General features: G+C 41.0%; 1 protein-coding gene across 1 annotated transcript; it reads left to right on the forward strand.

Moving 5' to 3' along the window:
• Window positions 1-229: 229 nt before the first annotated feature.
• Window positions 230-16,299, forward strand: LOC306932688 (myosin heavy chain, fast skeletal muscle-like). Its single transcript, XM_079514578.1, has 40 exons — window positions 230-444; window positions 537-680; window positions 1,307-1,463; window positions 1,561-1,588; window positions 1,676-1,787; window positions 1,914-2,006; window positions 2,095-2,158; window positions 2,291-2,389; window positions 2,944-3,047; window positions 3,260-3,398; window positions 3,656-3,774; window positions 5,186-5,335; window positions 5,430-5,600; window positions 5,872-6,059; window positions 6,213-6,342; window positions 6,578-6,631; window positions 6,867-6,954; window positions 7,406-7,523; window positions 7,609-7,732; window positions 7,829-7,965; window positions 8,235-8,490; window positions 9,638-9,880; window positions 10,075-10,251; window positions 10,786-10,931; window positions 11,019-11,109; window positions 11,197-11,586; window positions 11,765-11,891; window positions 12,080-12,198; window positions 12,286-12,482; window positions 12,575-12,758; window positions 12,851-13,016; window positions 13,557-13,681; window positions 14,019-14,327; window positions 14,659-14,862; window positions 14,946-15,071; window positions 15,219-15,389; window positions 15,473-15,577; window positions 15,676-15,771; window positions 15,963-16,091; window positions 16,196-16,299. The coding sequence occupies exons 1-40, from the start codon at window positions 238-240 to the stop codon at window positions 16,214-16,216; spliced, it is 5,808 nt and encodes a 1,935-aa protein (XP_079370704.1). The 5' UTR covers window positions 230-237; the 3' UTR covers window positions 16,217-16,299.
• Window positions 16,300-18,585: the final 2,286 nt, after the last annotated feature.

Genomic DNA, 18,585 nt, shown 5'->3' on the forward strand with positions numbered 1-18,585 from the left:
ATCAACACCATCTATTTGTCTGTTTACAGAAAGCCTATAGAAAGGAATACCAGCACTCACTTTTTATCTATTTATTTTTGTTTATTAAAGGTTTACCCCCAAGTGAGTGCTGGAATTCCTTTCTATAGACTATTCCTATACCAGAACCGTGCACCCGATATTCTTATACTGTAGTGTGAACTACTCAACTGAGTGCTTGCTTCTGCTTTCTTTAAATGTCTACAGAAAGCCGCCACCATGAGTACGGACGCAGAGATGGAGCAATATGGCAAGGCCGCCATTTATCTCCGTAAGCCAGAGAAGGAGAGAATGGAAGCTCAAACTTCACCCTTTGATGCCAAAACTGCAGCCTATGTGGCTGATAAGGCCGAGCTGTACCTCAAGTGTAAGATTATAAGCAAGGATGGTGCCAAAGTCACGGTGGAAACGCTGGACAAGAAAGACGTAGGTGTATATAAAATCAAATAGTGGCACAGTACAACTGTAATCACATTACATTCTGATGTTGTGCTTTTATTTTATTATTTTATTTTTAGACCAGAACTGTCCCTGAGGCGGATGTGACCCCTATGAACCCTCCCAAGTATGACAAGATTGAGGACATGGCCATGATGACCCACCTCACTGAAGCCACTGTCCTGTATAACCTCAAAGAGCGTTATGCAGCATGGATGATCTATGTAAGCTTTTCTACATGCTGAGAGCAGTACACTATTGTAGCAAAGAAAGAAAAACAGAGTACAAGTTATATCATCAACTGAAAACCATAGAAAAACAAATGCAAACAAATTCATGGTTCTGAAGTTAACTTGATCATTAGTTGATGCCACTTGCGAGTCGTGAATGACTGCTATTTAAGAACAAACTGAAGTATCTTCTGATTAATCAGATCACTTAAATTATTCTGTTTCTAATTATTACCTTTTATCATATTGACAATCAATTTCCATGCTGTAAATAACTAAGAACTGTGTTTTGCTCGAGACTTCTTCTGTATGCAATCATCTATGCACTCAAATCATGTTTTTTAATGTCCGGTTACTGTACACAGGTTGAGGCCTCGTATAAGCCCTTCTTGCCTCCTAGCTCCTAGCACTTTCCTTTATTATTTTCTTCTACGTATTTCCTATATTTCTTTGTATTGTTGTATACTGTGCTAAATAATCAAATCAAATCAAATCAAATCAAATCAAATCAAATCAAATCAAATCAAATCAAATCAAATCAAATCAAATCAAATCAAATCAAATCAAATGTGGCATGCTCAGTGCTATGTTATATGTTAATGTTCTCTTCTCCTCTTCAGACCTACTCTGGCTTGTTCTGTGCAACTGTGAACCCCTACAAGTGGCTCCCAGTGTACGACCAGGAGGTTGTAAATGCCTACAGAGGCAAGAAGCGTATTGAGGCTCCACCCCACATCTTCTCTGTCTCTGACAACGCCTTTCAGTTCATGCTGATGGGTACGTACGTACTAGCTGGACAATGTAAACAAATACATAACTATAATGGGTTTGTGCTGTATATCCATGACAAAAAAACGTGCTTTACATTTTACAGATAAAGAGAACCAGTCTGTCCTGATCACGTAAGTTTCCATCATCTCATTAAAAAAAAGAACATTGTACACAAATTCACTAAGTGCATTTCTCTGAATGTATGCGTTTATAACCAGTGGAGAATCCGGTGCTGGGAAGACTGTGAACACCAAGCGTGTCATCCAGTACTTTGCAACAGCAGCAACTGCTAGTGGAGAGAAATCGGCGGCCGATAGTGGTAAAATTAAGGTACTGTATATGTTTTTAACTAACAAATACATGTTTTGGAACATAAAGCATTTATATGAAATATAGCAATACAATTTAAAAGAATTCAGACCAAATTTTAAATTGGGTGATGTCTAAAACATTCAGGGGTCACTGGAGGATCAGATTATTGCAGCCAATCCCTTGCTGGAGGCCTATGGTAATGCCAAGACTGTGAGGAATGACAACTCATCTCGCTTTGTAAGTGTAAAATAATGACATTGTATGAGTAAACCTGCAATAATTCCACAATGTAGACGGATGCAACTAATTGTGCTATATCAAACAGGGTAAATTCATCAGAATCCATTTCAACAATGCGGGTAAATTGGCCAGTGCTGATATTGAGACATGTAAGTATGAAGTTCAGAGATGAGAAATTATATATTTGTTAATTTGAGGATTACATTTTGACTTATGTACAACCCATATAGATTATTATTATTATTATTATTATTATTAATTATGTTGTACAACCCATATAGATCTGCTGGAGAAGTCTAGAGTGACCTACCAGCTTCCTCTAGAGAGAGGTTACCATATCTTCTTCCAGATGATGACCAACCACAAACCTGAGATTATTGGTAAATGGAATTATACTGATTATGCAGTGAGAACATAAATTAACTAGAAAAGTCACAATTTTGAAAAATTGCAAAGTGTGTTTGCCGCAAACGGTTACATAGGCCCCTCCCATTAATTATTCTAGCCAATTACAATGTCAAGTCACCCCTGTGATCATGTGGAAATAATTTGGAGGGGACTTATCCCCCCAAAAATAAATTTTCTGCAACAAATGGTTATGTATTTCTTTTGCATTTGCGGCACCCCCTGTGGATGAAAATGAAATTGCTTTTTGCTCTGGGTTGATTAAACCACCCGTGACATGTGATTCAAATTTGGGATGGATTGGACGTAATTATTAATACTTTTAGTAATTATTATGAACCTGCCCTGCGATTTGACATATGGCTCAAGTTCGTGCCATCAAAACTGTGGGACAAGTAGCGAACCAAAGTTTAGGGTTACTCTAGAAAGAAGTAAAAAAAAAAAAAAAAAAAAAGTGTTACAAATTACTAGTCTGGTTTAATGAATAGAAACACATTCACACATTCATACTTTTTTCATCCCTTCTCAGAAAATTGTCTCATCACCTCCAACCCATACGACTTCCCGTTGATCAGCATGGGTCAGATCACTGTGGCCAGCATTGATGACAAAGTCGAGTTGGACGCTACAGATGTAATTGGACATTATTTAAAATTTCTAATACTCACTGTGCACTGCAGTCAGTTACTCACTGTGCACTGCAGTCAGTTGCTCTGCAAAATACATTTTCTAAAGCAGTGCTGGTTAGCAGGCCATGACCTCCCAAAATAATCCTATTTAAACTGGATTGCTAATATGAAGCTTAATCTCAATCTTCTGAACACATCTCTGCTTATTGACATCAGGACGCTATTGACATCCTGGGCTTCAGCGCTGAGGAGAAAGTGTACATTTACAAGTTCACCGGTTCAGTGATGCATCATGGGGTGTTGACCTTCAAACAGAAGCAGCGTGAGGAACAGGCAGAGCCAGATGGCACGGAGGGTGAGTTGCATCTTCAACAAAAAATGTGATAGTCTTGTATTTATTTATATTTCAAATGAACTAAGCTAAATATATTTTCAATATATTGTCATTATTTATTTATATTATACTGTTTATACTGAAGGTTATTTGGTTTACCTATGGTCCTAGATTACTAGCTGTATGCATTCGATGTATTACCTTGTGTTTACCTTGCTTAAATCGCACTCTGGATTAAGCGCCTGAATCGTAAATTGCAAATTGTATGATCATTTCAGTGGCTGACAAGATCTGCTACCTGTTGGGTCTGAACTCAGCGGAAATGCTTAAGGCATACTGCTATCCTAGAGTTAAAGTGGGAAATGAATTTGTCACTAAAGGTCAAACTGTGCCACAGGTGAGTAAAGTTACATTATTTCCATGTTCTGATTTCATACACACCTTATAAATTGTGTCCAGACTGTTTTAAATCATAATTAAAATGATCCTCCAACATTATTGTCTCAGCCGCTGAAGGGGAGGCAGAGATTATGTTTTGCACCATGTCCGTCGGTCTGTGTGCCTGTTTGTGAGTGTCTGTGAGCAGCTAATCTCAGGCACCGTTTGGCCGCGAAACTGTGCACGCACACTCCCTGGATCGTTGGATCCCAGAGCAGAACCTCTGCCCCAAATCTTTCAGATCGGCGTGATCGGCGCGCCACCAGGAGGTTGATTTTTGCAAAACACATGTTTTGATATCACTCCTAGTCCCACAGATTCTGTCCAAACATCATGCAAACCGGTACACAGTATCTCTATATCCATTAAACTGAACAAAATGCATGAACGCAGTGTACAATTTCTGTGAGATTTTGCACACATATTCGAGGAAGTAATGCCACTTGAAAATGTTCAGATCAGCCTCATGGTGGCACTATAACAGGCCGATTGGCATTTTTACCCATAACTGCACCGATTTGCTTTAAACTTTGAGTGCACACTCCCTAGAGGCCAAGGAAAAACCTTTGCCCTGCATTCTTGCTACAAAAAACAACAGCACACTGCAGAAACATGTGCAGTTCCAAGCACCTCTACTGACATGTTTGGCGCCTGCTGGCCTAGTGGTCCAGGGCAACAGCATGCCACATATATATAGGCATGCCTGTAGCGCGTTGCGTGTTTGAGTCCCGTTCATGACGACCTTTGGTGCATGTCTTTCCCTGTCTCTCTCTCCCTCTTCCCTGTCCATCTTCACTTGTATCTATCAAAAAAGGCAAAAAAGCAGAGACTACACCTTGTGTATAGAGGGTATGCGTGTGACATCATCATCAAACCTGGAAGTTATGCGGGAACGTGGCAAAAAACAACTCTCTGGCCTTGACAGCCCATCCAAATAGAGAAGTTGTATTTGATTGCATTAAACGGCGTTAAACAACATTAAACTGACTGTCACTCACTTTGCCACTCGATTTGCCACTTGATTTTGCCATTCACTTTATGCATGTGCATATACCCTCTATTGTGTATCCAACCCTAAAACCCATCCCGCTCACTCAGATCAGCTAACACAGGGAAGCTGTCAACCTTCCCTAAAGCACTCGGGAGAGACTCTTCTCCCTTCTGGCTCTCAAACTTGTGGAATAAACTTTCCATTGCAGTTAGAACTGCAGACAAACTCAGAATCTTCTCTCTTCAGACTCCATATAGCCCGTGGCACTTGCCCTAGCCTTGCAAACCTTGCAGGCTTATGCAAAGACTAAAAATGTAATTAGGAGCGTCTGCAAAATGCTTAAATTGTGTAATTCAATATAATGTTCCTATTTCCTTAGGTAATGAACTCAGTCAGTGCCTTGGCCAAGTCCATCTATGAGAAGCTGTTCTTGTGGATGGTCATTAAGATCAACGGGATGCTGGACACCAAGCAGCCGAGAAACTACTACATTGGTGTGCTGGACATTGCTGGTTTTGAAATCTTTGATGTAAGCATAGACTTGTTTTAAGTTGGAGACTAAATATATTTTGTAAGTTACACATTTACAAGAGATTGGGCTAATGATATATTTCCTCTCATAGTTCAACACCCTGGAGCAGCTGTGCATCAACTTCACTAATGAGAAACTGCAACAGTTTTTCAACCACACCATGTTTGTTCTGGAACAAGAAGAATACATGAAAGAGGGAATTCCCTGGGATCTCGTTGACTTCGGCATGGACTTGGCTGTCTGCATTGAGCTGATTGAGAAGGTATATAGAATTATTATTATAGCGTATTATATTATGTATTGCTATGGACTTGGCTGTCAGCATCACATTCATTGAAGGTATACAATTATTCTGTGCTTTAATGGACATAATGCAAACGCACACACACACACACACACACACACACACACACACACACACACACACACACACACACACACACACACACACACACACACACACACACGTATATATATTTTTGTCATTGGCACTACGTTTTTGTTGATTTGTCTCGTTTGTCTCCTTTCCAAAGCCCTTGGGCATCTTCTCCAGCCTTGAAGAGCAGTGCATGTTCCCAAAGGCTACAGACAAAAGTTTCGCAGAGAAGTTGATTGACCTGCATCTGGGAAAGAACAAGGCCTTTGAGAAACCCAAGCCTGGTAAAGGCAAGGGTGAGGCTCACTTCTCCCTGGTCCACTATGCTGGAACTGTGGACTACAGGTGAACAGAACCCTATAGTATGCCTATAATAACAGGAACTGTGGACTACAGTTTGATGAATTGAGTATGGAGGACCCCAATGGAAACAAGCCATAGGCTTTTGTTAATAAACTGTTAATAAAGTATTCAATCAATCCATCAATCAATCAACAGCATCACCGGATGGCTAGAGAAGAACAAGGATCCTCTCAACGACTCTGTGGTGCAGCTGTACCAGAAGTCTTCAGTGAAGCTGCTCTGTGTGTTATATCCCCCACCTGAGCCTGAAGGTATGTTTACTACAGTTGGTTTGGAGCATTTAGCATATTGGGAACAGGAGTCATGGCTGTACCCCAGCCAATAGGAACACAGAGGGGGCGGGACATCAGCAAATTAATATAGGATTAATAATATAATATAATGTGTTCTATCCCCCACCTGAGCCTGAAGGTGTTGTTATATCAATACTATAAAAAAAATGTCATTCTATATAACTAATGATAACTCATGATGCTAACATATAAACAGATAATACCAAGAAGGGAGGCAAGAAGAAGGGTGGTTCCATGCAGACTGTGTCTAGTGCTTTCAGGGTAAGAATATCTATTCATTGTTATCAACATATATTCCTGTAAGAATGAAGCATTATTATTATCAACATTATATCGTATATTGTAAAAATAGGGTTTATGTCGTTAAAGTATGTTTTAGAAACAATCTAAATCTGCAAAGTAAGTAGTATCTAAAGAGTTCAAATAATTATAGTGGAAGAGAAAGTACAACATTCTATCACTTTTGACTAATTACAAGCCTTTTATGTCTCAATAGGCAAACTTGCAGTTGCTGATGACCAACTTGAGGAGCACACATCCTCACTTTGTGCGTTGCCTGATTCCCAACGAGATCAAGTGTCCAGGTAAACAGAAAATAAACATTTGCCTTATCAATTCTCTCCTAGAGGCCCTAAGGAAGACCTTGTAGTACTAAGCCAGGATGCGGAAAAGGCTTTCGACCAGGTGGAATATTCATACTTGTTCCCAGTGATGGAAAGGTTTTACATTGGTGATAGGTTCATTACATGGATTAGGCTATTGTACAGCAACCCCACTGCAGCTAGGAGACTGACTAACCAGACACTGTCCTCACAATTTGCTTCAGCTCTAGGGCCCTTTGCCCAGACAATTATAGCAATGCTGACATATACAACACAGAATACACTTAAAATATCTCCCTGTATGCAGATGACATTATTTTGTATGTAACCACAATCACGTGGATTTTGGTTGACTCGTTTTGACTAATTAAATGCAACTTTGGCCAGTGGGTAACTATTTTGTTGTAATAATAATGAAGCAACATATTTACAGGACTGATGGAGAACCATCTGGTCATCCACCAGCTGAGGTGTAATGGTGTGCTGGAGGGCATCAGAATTTGTAGAAAGGGCTTCCCAAGCAGAATCCCCTATGCTGACTTCAAGCAGAGGTATCAATTCCTTTTTCCAGCACCTTTTAGTTCCAAACGTATTAACGGGAGGCACGCAAAATGACCATGAACTTCTGCAAAACAGATACAAAGTACTGAACGCCAGCGCATGTCCCGAAGGCGCGTTCATGGACAACAAGAAGGCATCTGAGAAGCTGATGGGGTCCATTGATGTACCTGTTGATGAGTACAAGTTTGGACACACCAAGGTAAACACACTCCCAATCTGGTTTAACATTATGGACAGAGGACTAAAAGTAGATTTTATGGTTGTTTAGTTACAGTGTTTGTAACATTGTATTCAGGTGTTCTTCAAAGCTGGTCTGCTGGGTGTCCTTGAAGAGATGCGAGATGAAAAGCTGGCTACTCTGGTCACCATGACTCAGGCACTCGCACGAGGTTACGTCATGAGGAAGGAGTTTGTCAAGATGATGGCTAGGAGGTACTTTGAAAACATCTATTCAATAAAATAAATAAAGTGTCAAATCACTATAATAAAATAGCAACAATTGCAGAGCAAGCTTTTGATGATGGTGGCAAGGAAAAAAATCTGCATTTACATTGCGGCAGTTAAAAATAATAATACCAACAGCAATAATAACAACAACAATAGTACAACTATAATGACACAATTATATAATAACAGCCTGCAGGCGTATTACATGGAAACCCTCAATCTGCATTTCAATCATGATCCACTGTTGTCCACAGAGAGGCCATTTACACCATCCAGTTCAACTTGCGCTCATTCGTCAATGTGAAACACTGGCCATGGATGTTGGTCTACTACAAGATCAAGCCTCTCCTGCAGAGTGCTGAGACTGAGAAGGAGCTGCAGAACATGAAGGAGAACTATGAAAAGATGAAGACTGACCTGGCCACTGCCCTGGCCTTGAAGAAGACACTGGAAGAGAAATTGATAGCTGTGGTGCAGGAGAAGAATAACCTTGCATCGGCATCGGCATCAGTAAGTAGCTACACTTGTACAGGAAATGTTGCTAATATTTCATATTGTTTATCATCTTAAAAGGCAAGACCACTTTTTTTTAGGTTTGAGTTGTATAGTTACGTTGCCATGATGTAACTCCAAAGGTGGACAAGAAATCAAAAATTGCTCCATTGATTAGAAATTGATAATTCAAAATATTCTCCTCATTGACTTACATTGTACGCTGAAACAGCTCTCAAAGTCACTCTTTCACATAAATAAACACAAACAAAGTTGATTCAGAAAAAAACAGTAGGCCTACTGGGTTTGGTGGTGATGCTCTATATTATAGAGCATCACCACCAAACCCAGTAGGCCTACTGTTTTTTTTTCTAATAATCCTGTTGAAATTACTATTTGAAGATCTGGATCTGGATCCACGGATCCAGTCCGGGTTTTCTTCCTATACAAATGGCAAAATCAACAGGAATTGTATTATACAAAAAAACTAACAGAACTGGGATTGGTGATGCTCTGTCTTGAATCAATAACTTTGTTTGTGTTTGTTTACGTACTAAAAGAGTGACTTTGAGAGCTGTTTCAGTGTACAATGTAAGTCAATGAGGATCATATTTTGAATTATCAAATTCTAATTACTAGAGCAATTACTTTAGATTTCTTGTCTACATTTGGAGAACATCATGGCAAGGTAACACAACCCAAACCTCTACCAAAGTGATATTGCCCTTTAAATCTTTTATCTAAAGTAGAATGTATAGGTAGTCGACCACCAGGCATTCTCATTGCAGACCATGGCAGAGAATGCCTGGTGGTTGAACGGCTGTTCAGCACAAGGGCCTGACCCAATTTGTCATTCTTCTGTGGGGAGGGTGAATTTGAATGTGCAACTGCTACTCACCCACGCACTACTATAGTATATCCTTTTGGAGGAGGTTTGATTAGTTTGAGCATTAGTCCGACATGCGGGAACAACTGTCAGACTACCGCTCGAACGTGTAGTGCTCACGTGCTTGCGGTTGTGGTTAGGTTAGGGATAGAGGTAGATTGTCGGTCTACTGACCGTCGGACCAAAACACGTGTCGGAACTTTGCACCCCTCCAACTTCTTCCTTGTCCTCACCTCACCCTGAACAAATTCTGACATATTCCTTTTCATTGACAATCAGGGAGATGATGCTCTGAATGATGCTGAGGAGAGATGTGAAGGTCTTATTAAAAGTAAGATCCAGTTGGAGGCAAAGCTCAAAGAGACGACCGAGAGACTGGAGGACGAGGAGGAGATCAATGCAGAACTGACTGCCAAGAAGAGAAAGCTGGAGGATGAATGCTCTGAGCTCAAGAAGGACATTGATGACCTGGAGCTCACCTTGGCCAAAGTGGAGAAGGAGAAACATGCCACTGAAAACAAGGTATAGATTATACTCAAGATCATACACTCTAGTTACAGACTTGTAAGGGTCAATCTATACTGTCAGAGTTACAGACTTGTAAGGGTCAATTCAGAACCCCTCTCCCCTAAAGGAACCCTGAGAGACCCTGGAATCCACTTCGAAAAGCACTGATTGATCCATTCCATGAAAACACATTATGTTCTGCTTATCAGGTGAAGAACCTGACTGAGGAGATGGCGTCTCAGGATGAGAGCGGCGCTAAGCTGACCAAGGAGAAAAAAGCCCTCCAAGAGGCCCATCAGCAAACCCTGGATGACCTGCAGGCAGAGGAGGACAAAGTCAACACTCTGACCAAGGCCAAGACCAAGCTGGAGCAGCAAGTTGACGATGTGAGTTTACCAAAGGGAATCAGATGTTTTGAACTTAAAGATGGAGTGCCGTGATTTTTTTCCAACCCTAAAAACTTTTCTTTTCAAAAAAGTGTACAGTATTTGTTAAAATGTTGTTTTTATGTGGACATGCCCACCAGTTCATTAAGTATGCCTGGTTTGCCTGGTGGGTGGTGATGGGTGACTGGTGATCCACCTTAACTGAAGCCACACCCACAGCTGTTATTGGATGATAAAGGGGGAGGGGTTAGGGGAGGGGAAGATTTTGTGATGTCACTATATCACTGTTTTTTTCATTGGCATGTTTGACTGTCAAGGTTTCAGCCTCCAGGAAGAAACCCTAAATACAAAGGGAAGTAATCATTGCAACCTTGAACCTTGAACCTTGCACATAACAATCACACCAAGGGGTCTAATGAAGTACTCTAACCTCGTAAACACATGAAAAACTGTAAAAGATAAATATCACGGCACTCCATCTTTAATATTATATATTGTTGTACTGATTAATAAGAACAATATATTGTTGTGCAGTTGGAGGGTTCTCTGGAGCAAGAGAAGAAGCTCCGCATGGACCTGGAGAGAGCCAAGAGAAAGCTTGAGGGTGATCTGAAACTGGCCCAGGAATCCATCATGGACCTGGAAAATGACAAGCAGCAATCTGACGAGAAGATAAAGAAGTAATGTGAACCAACAATTTGAAATGTCATGGAGAGAAACCACCTGCAGAATGACCCTAAAATATGACTATTGACTGTATTCAACAGGAAGGACTTTGAAGTAAGCCAGCTTCTGAGTAAGATTGAGGATGAACAATCTTTGGGGGCCCAGCTGCAGAAGAAGATCAAAGAACTCCAGGTATTCAGATTTTCAGTAAAATCATTAATAATAAGTAAGAGTGAATGGTTATTTTCAGATGTTACTCTAACATCATTCATTTGAAAGGCTCGTATTGAAGAACTGGAGGAGGAGATCGAGGCAGAGCGTGCCGCTCGGGCCAAAGTGGAGAAGCAGAGAGCCGATCTCTCCAGGGAACTTGAAGAGATCAGTGAGAGGCTGGAGGAGGCTGGAGGCGCCACCGCTTCTCAGATTGAGATGAACAAGAAGCGCGAGGCTGAGTTCCAGAAGGTGCGTCGTGACCTTGAAGAGTCCACCCTGCAGCATGAGGCCACTGCTTCTGCTCTCCGTAAGAAACAGGCCGACAGCGTGGCTGAACTGGGTGAACAGATCGACAACCTCCAGAGAGTCAAGCAGAAACTGGAGAAGGAGAAGAGTGAATACAAGATGGAGATTGATGACCTGTCCAGCAACATGGAGGCTGTTGCTAAGGCAAAGGTATGATGCAATGCCTGTGTATAATATCACTCTTGAGACAAACTGTTTAAAATGACTGAAGTGAAATTAAATTCTCCAATTTGAAAACAGATTTTTGGCTTTGCTTTAAATCAAAGCAATGGAGGAAAAGAAAAAAACAACAAAACAATGAATTAACATTTCCAATGTTCATTTTCAGGGAAATCTTGAGAAGATGTGTCGCACCCTTGAGGACCAACTTAGTGAAATCAAGGCCAAGAGTGATGAGAACGTTCGCCAGATCAATGATATTGGAGCTCAGAGAGCAAGACTGTTGACAGAGAACGGTAAATATTCATTTCCTCATAAAGTCTACTTTGTCTACATGGTCTGTCGATGGTACTTGAGCAAATTGAGCATATTAGACATTAATGCTTTGATCAACAGTACTTGAGCAAATTGAGCATATTAGACATTAATGCTTTGATCAACAGTTATCCCAGGGAATGTTTGAAACGAATATTCATATTTCTAGGTGAGTTTGGTCGTCAACTGGAGGAGAAAGAAGCGCTGGTCTCTCAGCTCTCCAGAGGCAAGCAAGCCTTCACCCAACAGATTGAGGAGTTGAAGAGACACGTTGAAGAGGAGGTTAAGGTGAGGAACAGATTAGTTTCCCTTTTAGTTTTATATGTTTTGTAATTTCAGTCAGCTGACGTTATTTTGACAATTTTATTTTGACAGGCAAAGAATGCCCTTGCTCATGCTGTGCAATCAGCTCGCCATGACTCTGACCTTCTGAGAGAGCAGTTTGAGGAGGAGCAGGAGGCAAAGGCGGAGCTGCAGCGTGGAATGTCCAAGGCCAACGCTGAGGTGTGTCAGTGGAGGAGCAAGTATGAAACTGATGCTGTCCAACGCACTGAGGAGCTGGAGGAGGCCAAGTAAGTCAGCAGTGTTGCAACACTGTCAGCTACCACTCACTATGCAAAATATTACTCACAATAATATGATTCCATTCTAAACTGATCAACAGGAAGAAGCTCGCCCTGCGTCTTCAGGAGGCCGAGGAGCAAATCGAGGCAGTGAATTCCAAGTGCGCCTCTCTGGAGAAGACCAAACAGAGACTCCAGGGTGAAGTGGAAGACCTCATGATTGATGTGGAGAGGGCCAATGGTTTGGCTTCCAACCTAGACAAGAAACAGAGGAACTTTGATAAGGTGATTTGACATAAATCATTTAAAACAAAAAAATCATTCTTGGCTCCTTAAAGTGCAGGTAAATGACACATTTCATTACAAATGGTCTGCAGGTCTTGGCAGAATGGAAGCAGAAATTTGAAGAGGGACAGGCAGAACTGGAGGGAGCTCAGAAAGAGGCACGTTCTCTCAGCACTGAGTTGTTTAAGATGAAGAATTCCTTCGAGGAGTCTCTGGACCAACTGGAGACCATGAAGCGTGAGAACAAGAACCTGCAACGTGAGTCTTTCTCTACATCATTCTTTTAAACTCCTTGGACGCCAGGGGGCAGTAGATACTTAGGTAGAAGGTTCCAGCCGAACTACTCTTGGCCCCGGCTCTGCGGAGGCCCAATGAGGCCTACTAGCGATGCGATCAGTGTTTTGATTAACCGGAGGTTGGATTAATGTTTTATTAGGCGCCGATCATGCCTATTTCATCTCATTATGAGCCATAATGTCAATAAAGACGGCGTGTATGCGTGCACATGGGGATTTTGGCTGTTTCTTATGTGGATACTAGCGGTGGTTTGCAACAAAGCTAAAAAATGCTATTTTTTTTAAAACGCTCAATTAACTCCAATTAATCAAACCTCGTTATCCCGATCGGGCATGGCTTCCTGCATGGACAAAGGTAGATTGATCTTGTTATCTCGGGCATGGCGTTGAAACAGTTAACAACAGTTCAAGATCAATGTAGATTATATAGGCTACACGAACTTTAGTCAAATGCACATACAAAATATTTGCTGACTGATTGATTACTTTCAATCAACTACAGAGGAGATTTCAGACCTGACTGAACAGATCGGTGAGACTGGAAAGAGCGTCCATGAGCTGGAGAAGTCCAAGAAGCAGGTGGAGACAGAGAAGTCAGAGATCCAGACGGCCCTGGAGGAAGCTGAGGTAAAGCTTTTAGCTTCTAGATGAACAATGACATTGTCTATAGTTTAGTTTAGCTTATTTTGGTCATTAAAGTATAGTTTAGCAACCCCAAAGAAGTGGTCCGGCCGTAACTTAATCCTCTGAGCAAGTTGAGCGAGCATGCTCTCTTTGTGTCGCCTGTTGTGTGCCGGACTGGTGAGTTGGCGACCAGGCTTCGATCCAAATCAGGGCGTTGCGCTGTTCGCCACATTATTTTAGATTCATTTTAACAAGTCTTACATTCAAACAGTGTAGAAGTATATTTATGGATGTTAAATGAAAAGCTCTTACAACCTTTTGATCCTGTGTTACATTTCAGGGTACTCTGGAGCATGAGGAGTCCAAGATTCTTCGTGTCCAGCTGGAGCTCAACCAGATCAAGGGTGAGGTGGACAGAAAGCTGGCAGAGAAGGATGAAGAGATGGAGCAGATCAAAAGGAATAGCCAGAGGGTGGTTGACTCCATGCAGAGCACTCTGGACACTGAGGTCAGGAGCAGAAACGACGCCCTTAGAATCAAGAAGAAGATGGAGGGAGACCTGAACGAGATGGAGGTTCAGCTGAGCCACGCCAACCGCCAGGCTTCTGAGGCCCAGAAGCAGCTGAGGAATGTCCAGGGACAGCTTAAGGTTCAAAACATACTATTTAGACACATATTATTATTACATAAAACATATTAGTTAGACACAAATTGATATTATTTATTAAACATAGTAGTTAGACACATATTATCATATATAAAACATATTAGTTACACATTATTATTATTACCCTTATTATTATTATTACCCTTATTATTATTATTATTATTATTATTATTATTATTATTATTATTATTATTATTATTATTATTATTATTATTATATAAAACAGTGTTTAGACACATAGTCAAATAGAACTGTTCTGAACAAGTCACATTCTGATGTTTCTCGTAATGTGACCACCTCAAATGTATTTTAGGATGCCCAAGTGCACCTTGATGATGCTTGCAGAGGCCAAGAAGATATGAAGGAGCAAGCTGCCATGGTGGAGCGTAGGAATGGCCTCATGGTCGCTGAGATCGAGGAGCTGAGAGTGGCTCTGGAACAGACAGAGAGAGGCCGCAAAGTGGCTGAGCAAGAACTAGTGGATGCCAGTGAGCGCGCTGGACTGTTGCACTCCCAGGTAAGTCATTGGAAAAACTCTCAACAAATGTAACATACAAGTCATGCATACGCATGCATTGCTAAACTGAATCTTCATTTTAGAACACAAGCCTTTTGAACACCAAGAAGAAACTTGAAGCTGACCTGATCCAGGTCCAAGGTGAAGTGGACGACAGTGTTCAAGAAGCAAGGAATGCTGAGGATAAGGCCAAGAAAGCCATCACTGATGTAAGTTAGGATGCCCTACCTTTATCTATTAGATATAGATATCCTCATTTCATGTTTAATATTAAGATACAATTCAATGTCTTATCTATTAAATATCCTCATTTCATGCTTCATATTATACAATACAATACAACAATGACTTTACAGGCTGCTATGATGGCCGAGGAGCTGAAGAAAGAGCAGGACACCAGCTCTCACCTGGAGAGAATGAAGAAGAACCTGGAGGTCACAGTCAAGGACCTGCAGCACCGTCTGGATGAGGCTGAGAACCTGGCTATGAAGGGAGGCAAGAAGCAGCTCCAGAAACTGGAGTCTAGGGTAAGATGTAGTTTACTTCAACACAGCTTATAGTCAATTAAATAAGAATAAATAATGTAATATTGTATAATTCAACTGTGAAGGTGCGTGAACTGGAGGGAGAGGTCGACGCTGCACAGAGAGGCGGAGCAGAAGCCATTAAAGGTGTCCGCAAGTACGAGAGGAGAGTGAAGGAGCTGACATACCAGGTACTGTATACCATGTTCACTTAAATAACCATCATGCCACTGATAAAATGAATAGATTGCATGAACATACAACTAATATAAATTCACTCTCACTTCAGACTGAAGAGGACAAGAAGAATCTTGCCAGGCTTCAGGATCTGGTAGACAAACTGCAGATGAAGGTGAAGGGCTACAAGAGACAGGCTGAGGAAGCGGTAAGACAAATATACATCTTTTTTGTGGTCGCCATGGGCAGTGTTGTGACCTAACAACACTAACATGAACATGATGCCACATAGGATACTGCATTGGCCACAGCCATAACTGAAAATGTCTTGTTTTGACTACAATTGTAAGGTGTACTTTTCAAATATTGAGGCTTTGAACCATCTCTATCATATTGTAGGAGGAAGCAGCCAACACTCACCTGTCCAAGTGCAGAAAGGTTCAGCATGAGCTAGAGGAGGCAGAGGAGCGTGCTGACATCGCTGAATCCCAGGTCAACAAGATGAGAACTAAAAGTCGTGACTCCAAGGTAAATACATGTGCAATATGAAAGTGTATTATGTTGACTGTCTTTAACTAAGATTTAACTACAGATTCATGTTGGAGATCTAATAGCATATTCCTATTTTACAGGGAAAAGAGGCTGCTGAATAAGTTCACCAATTCAACTCAACGTAAATAGATTCAAAAAGTCATAACATATGACCCATTGTATTCAATAAAGGTGGCAACAAAATAATGTTGATGTTTCTTGTATTCATTACGTCATCAATAACTTTTTATTCTCAGGTTTGTCAGAGTATTCTGGTTCCAACTAACATGTCCACAGGGGCCTAATTCTTTAAACCCATTGCAAAGATGAAAGGGTTATTTCACTTTCAAAAAAGTTTTTGGTCATTTTATCATCTACTCAGGCTTATATGAACACCCTAGACAGTTTTTAAGTTACTTGATTCACTTGAGACACACGGGGACTACAAATTTCATGCCTCCAAATTAGACAGCGGCCCCACTTCCGGTCCGTTACATATATTGTTGTTTTCTCAATAGAGGATGTATTTCACATTTAATTTACCACAATGAGTTACCCATAATGTTACCAGAGCAGAGGGGAGACGGCAGACAGAGAACCTGTCGCTTTTAAGGACGTCACTGCCTTTACGAGGCTACGAGTGCCGACTTTGAAGAGTGGAATTCTCAATAATACATCCCGATCCCAACTGACTTTGTTTGCAGAATGCCACTGGGGCAAGCTTCTGGGAAACTGCCGCGTGGGTGGAGCTTCATTTCCTTCCACCTGCTGTTTAAATACCCGGAAGAGACCCCGGCAGACAGCTTCCTTTGGCCGCGCATGGAATCCTAGCCGTGTAAGCACACCTAAGCGCCTTTACCATGTGCAGTATATTTCACACACGGATGTTGTAGTCTTCATTATCAAATGAGTGGGACAAAACATGCAATTGTTTATATATATATTATATTGGTCAATACAGGTAAATTAATTCATGATAATCCTTCCACAGGAGTAGCTTTTTCATAGTTAACTTATCACACATTTTGTCATGTTCACCTATACACCTACAAGGGCAGCTGAAACACTCATCCATGCTATCATCCCATCCCACCTTGATTATTGCAACAGTATCCTCTATGGCACCACCTCCAAAGTCCTCAATAGGGGGTATGCGTGTTCATCATCATCATATCCGGAAGTTATGCAGGAACACCTATACTGAGTGGCAAAAAACTACTTTCTGGCCTTAACAGCCCAAACATCCAAACAGAAAAGTCCTATTTGATTGCATTAAATTACTTTAAACAACATTAAATTCACTTTGTCACTCACTTTGCCACTCGATCTGCCATTCACTTTATGCATCGCATACCCTCTATAGACTTCAATATGTCCAGAACTCAGCTGCCCGCCTGCTCACCAGTACCCATTCACTGGCTCCGATCAAACAAAGAATCCATTTCTAAACACTACTAAGCACCTACAAAGCACTAAACAACCTGGCCCCCATACCTCTGCGATCTCCTCAAACATCATATCCCCTCCCGCTCCCTCAGGTCTGGTGATGCAAACTTCCTTAACATCCCCAAAATCAATTACCGTCCTGCCCCAACCGTGTGGAATGCACTCCCCAAAACACTCAGAGATGCCCCCACCCTACAAACCTTCAAAACCGACCCCCCCCCCACTTCAATATTGCTTACTAACTCTTTTCACTGTTTTTAATGATTTTATTCCTCAGCTTTTAGTGTTTTTTTCCCTAATAAAGTTGTTTTATTTGTGCTGCTTCCTCTTGCCCCCCCCATGTAAAGCATCTTTGGTTTGAGATATTATTATTATTAAGGGATGAAAATAATGCTATTAGCAGCCAAATGTACTTAATGTACTATCCACTACTAAATATTAACCTATTCCAAATACTTTATTTGACAAGATGTACTGACACCAATTTAAGAAACACAGCACCCTGCCACCCTCCCAGTTATACAGAGATTATGTTTATGCAGTCAGCAGTGATTCCATTTAATAGCCAGCCACTTAAGCCACATAGCAAGTTCACGTCATTCACTCCATACCAGTCCTCATTCACTCCATACCAAGTATGGGGTGAATGTTGGAAGTATCATTTACACTTATTAATAGATTTGAAATAGTTGTATGGCTAGATAGATACTTTTGCAATGTCAAGTAATTTCACAATGACAGTCTCACACTCTGTAATATCATCTAATGATTAGATATTTGATAATAATGATATCAGACACGTCTCTTCCCACTGTATAACAACCCACTGAAATGTCAGTGCCATTAGAAACTCTGTTAGATTCCCTGAAACACACAACCTTGGTTCTGATGACGCGTCGTGAACTTGTAGATCTCTTTTCAAATAGCTGAAGTATAGGGATGAAGTGTTGATTGTATAATAAATAATGATAATAAAATAAGTAATAATAATCCAAATCTGCAAAGTAACTAGTAACAAAAGTTATCAACTTTACAGAAAAACTAG

This window comes from Electrona antarctica, assembly GCF_951216825.1.
Source record: "Electrona antarctica genome assembly, chromosome: 11".
In the NCBI taxonomy this organism is placed as follows: domain Eukaryota; kingdom Metazoa; phylum Chordata; class Actinopteri; order Myctophiformes; family Myctophidae; genus Electrona; species Electrona antarctica.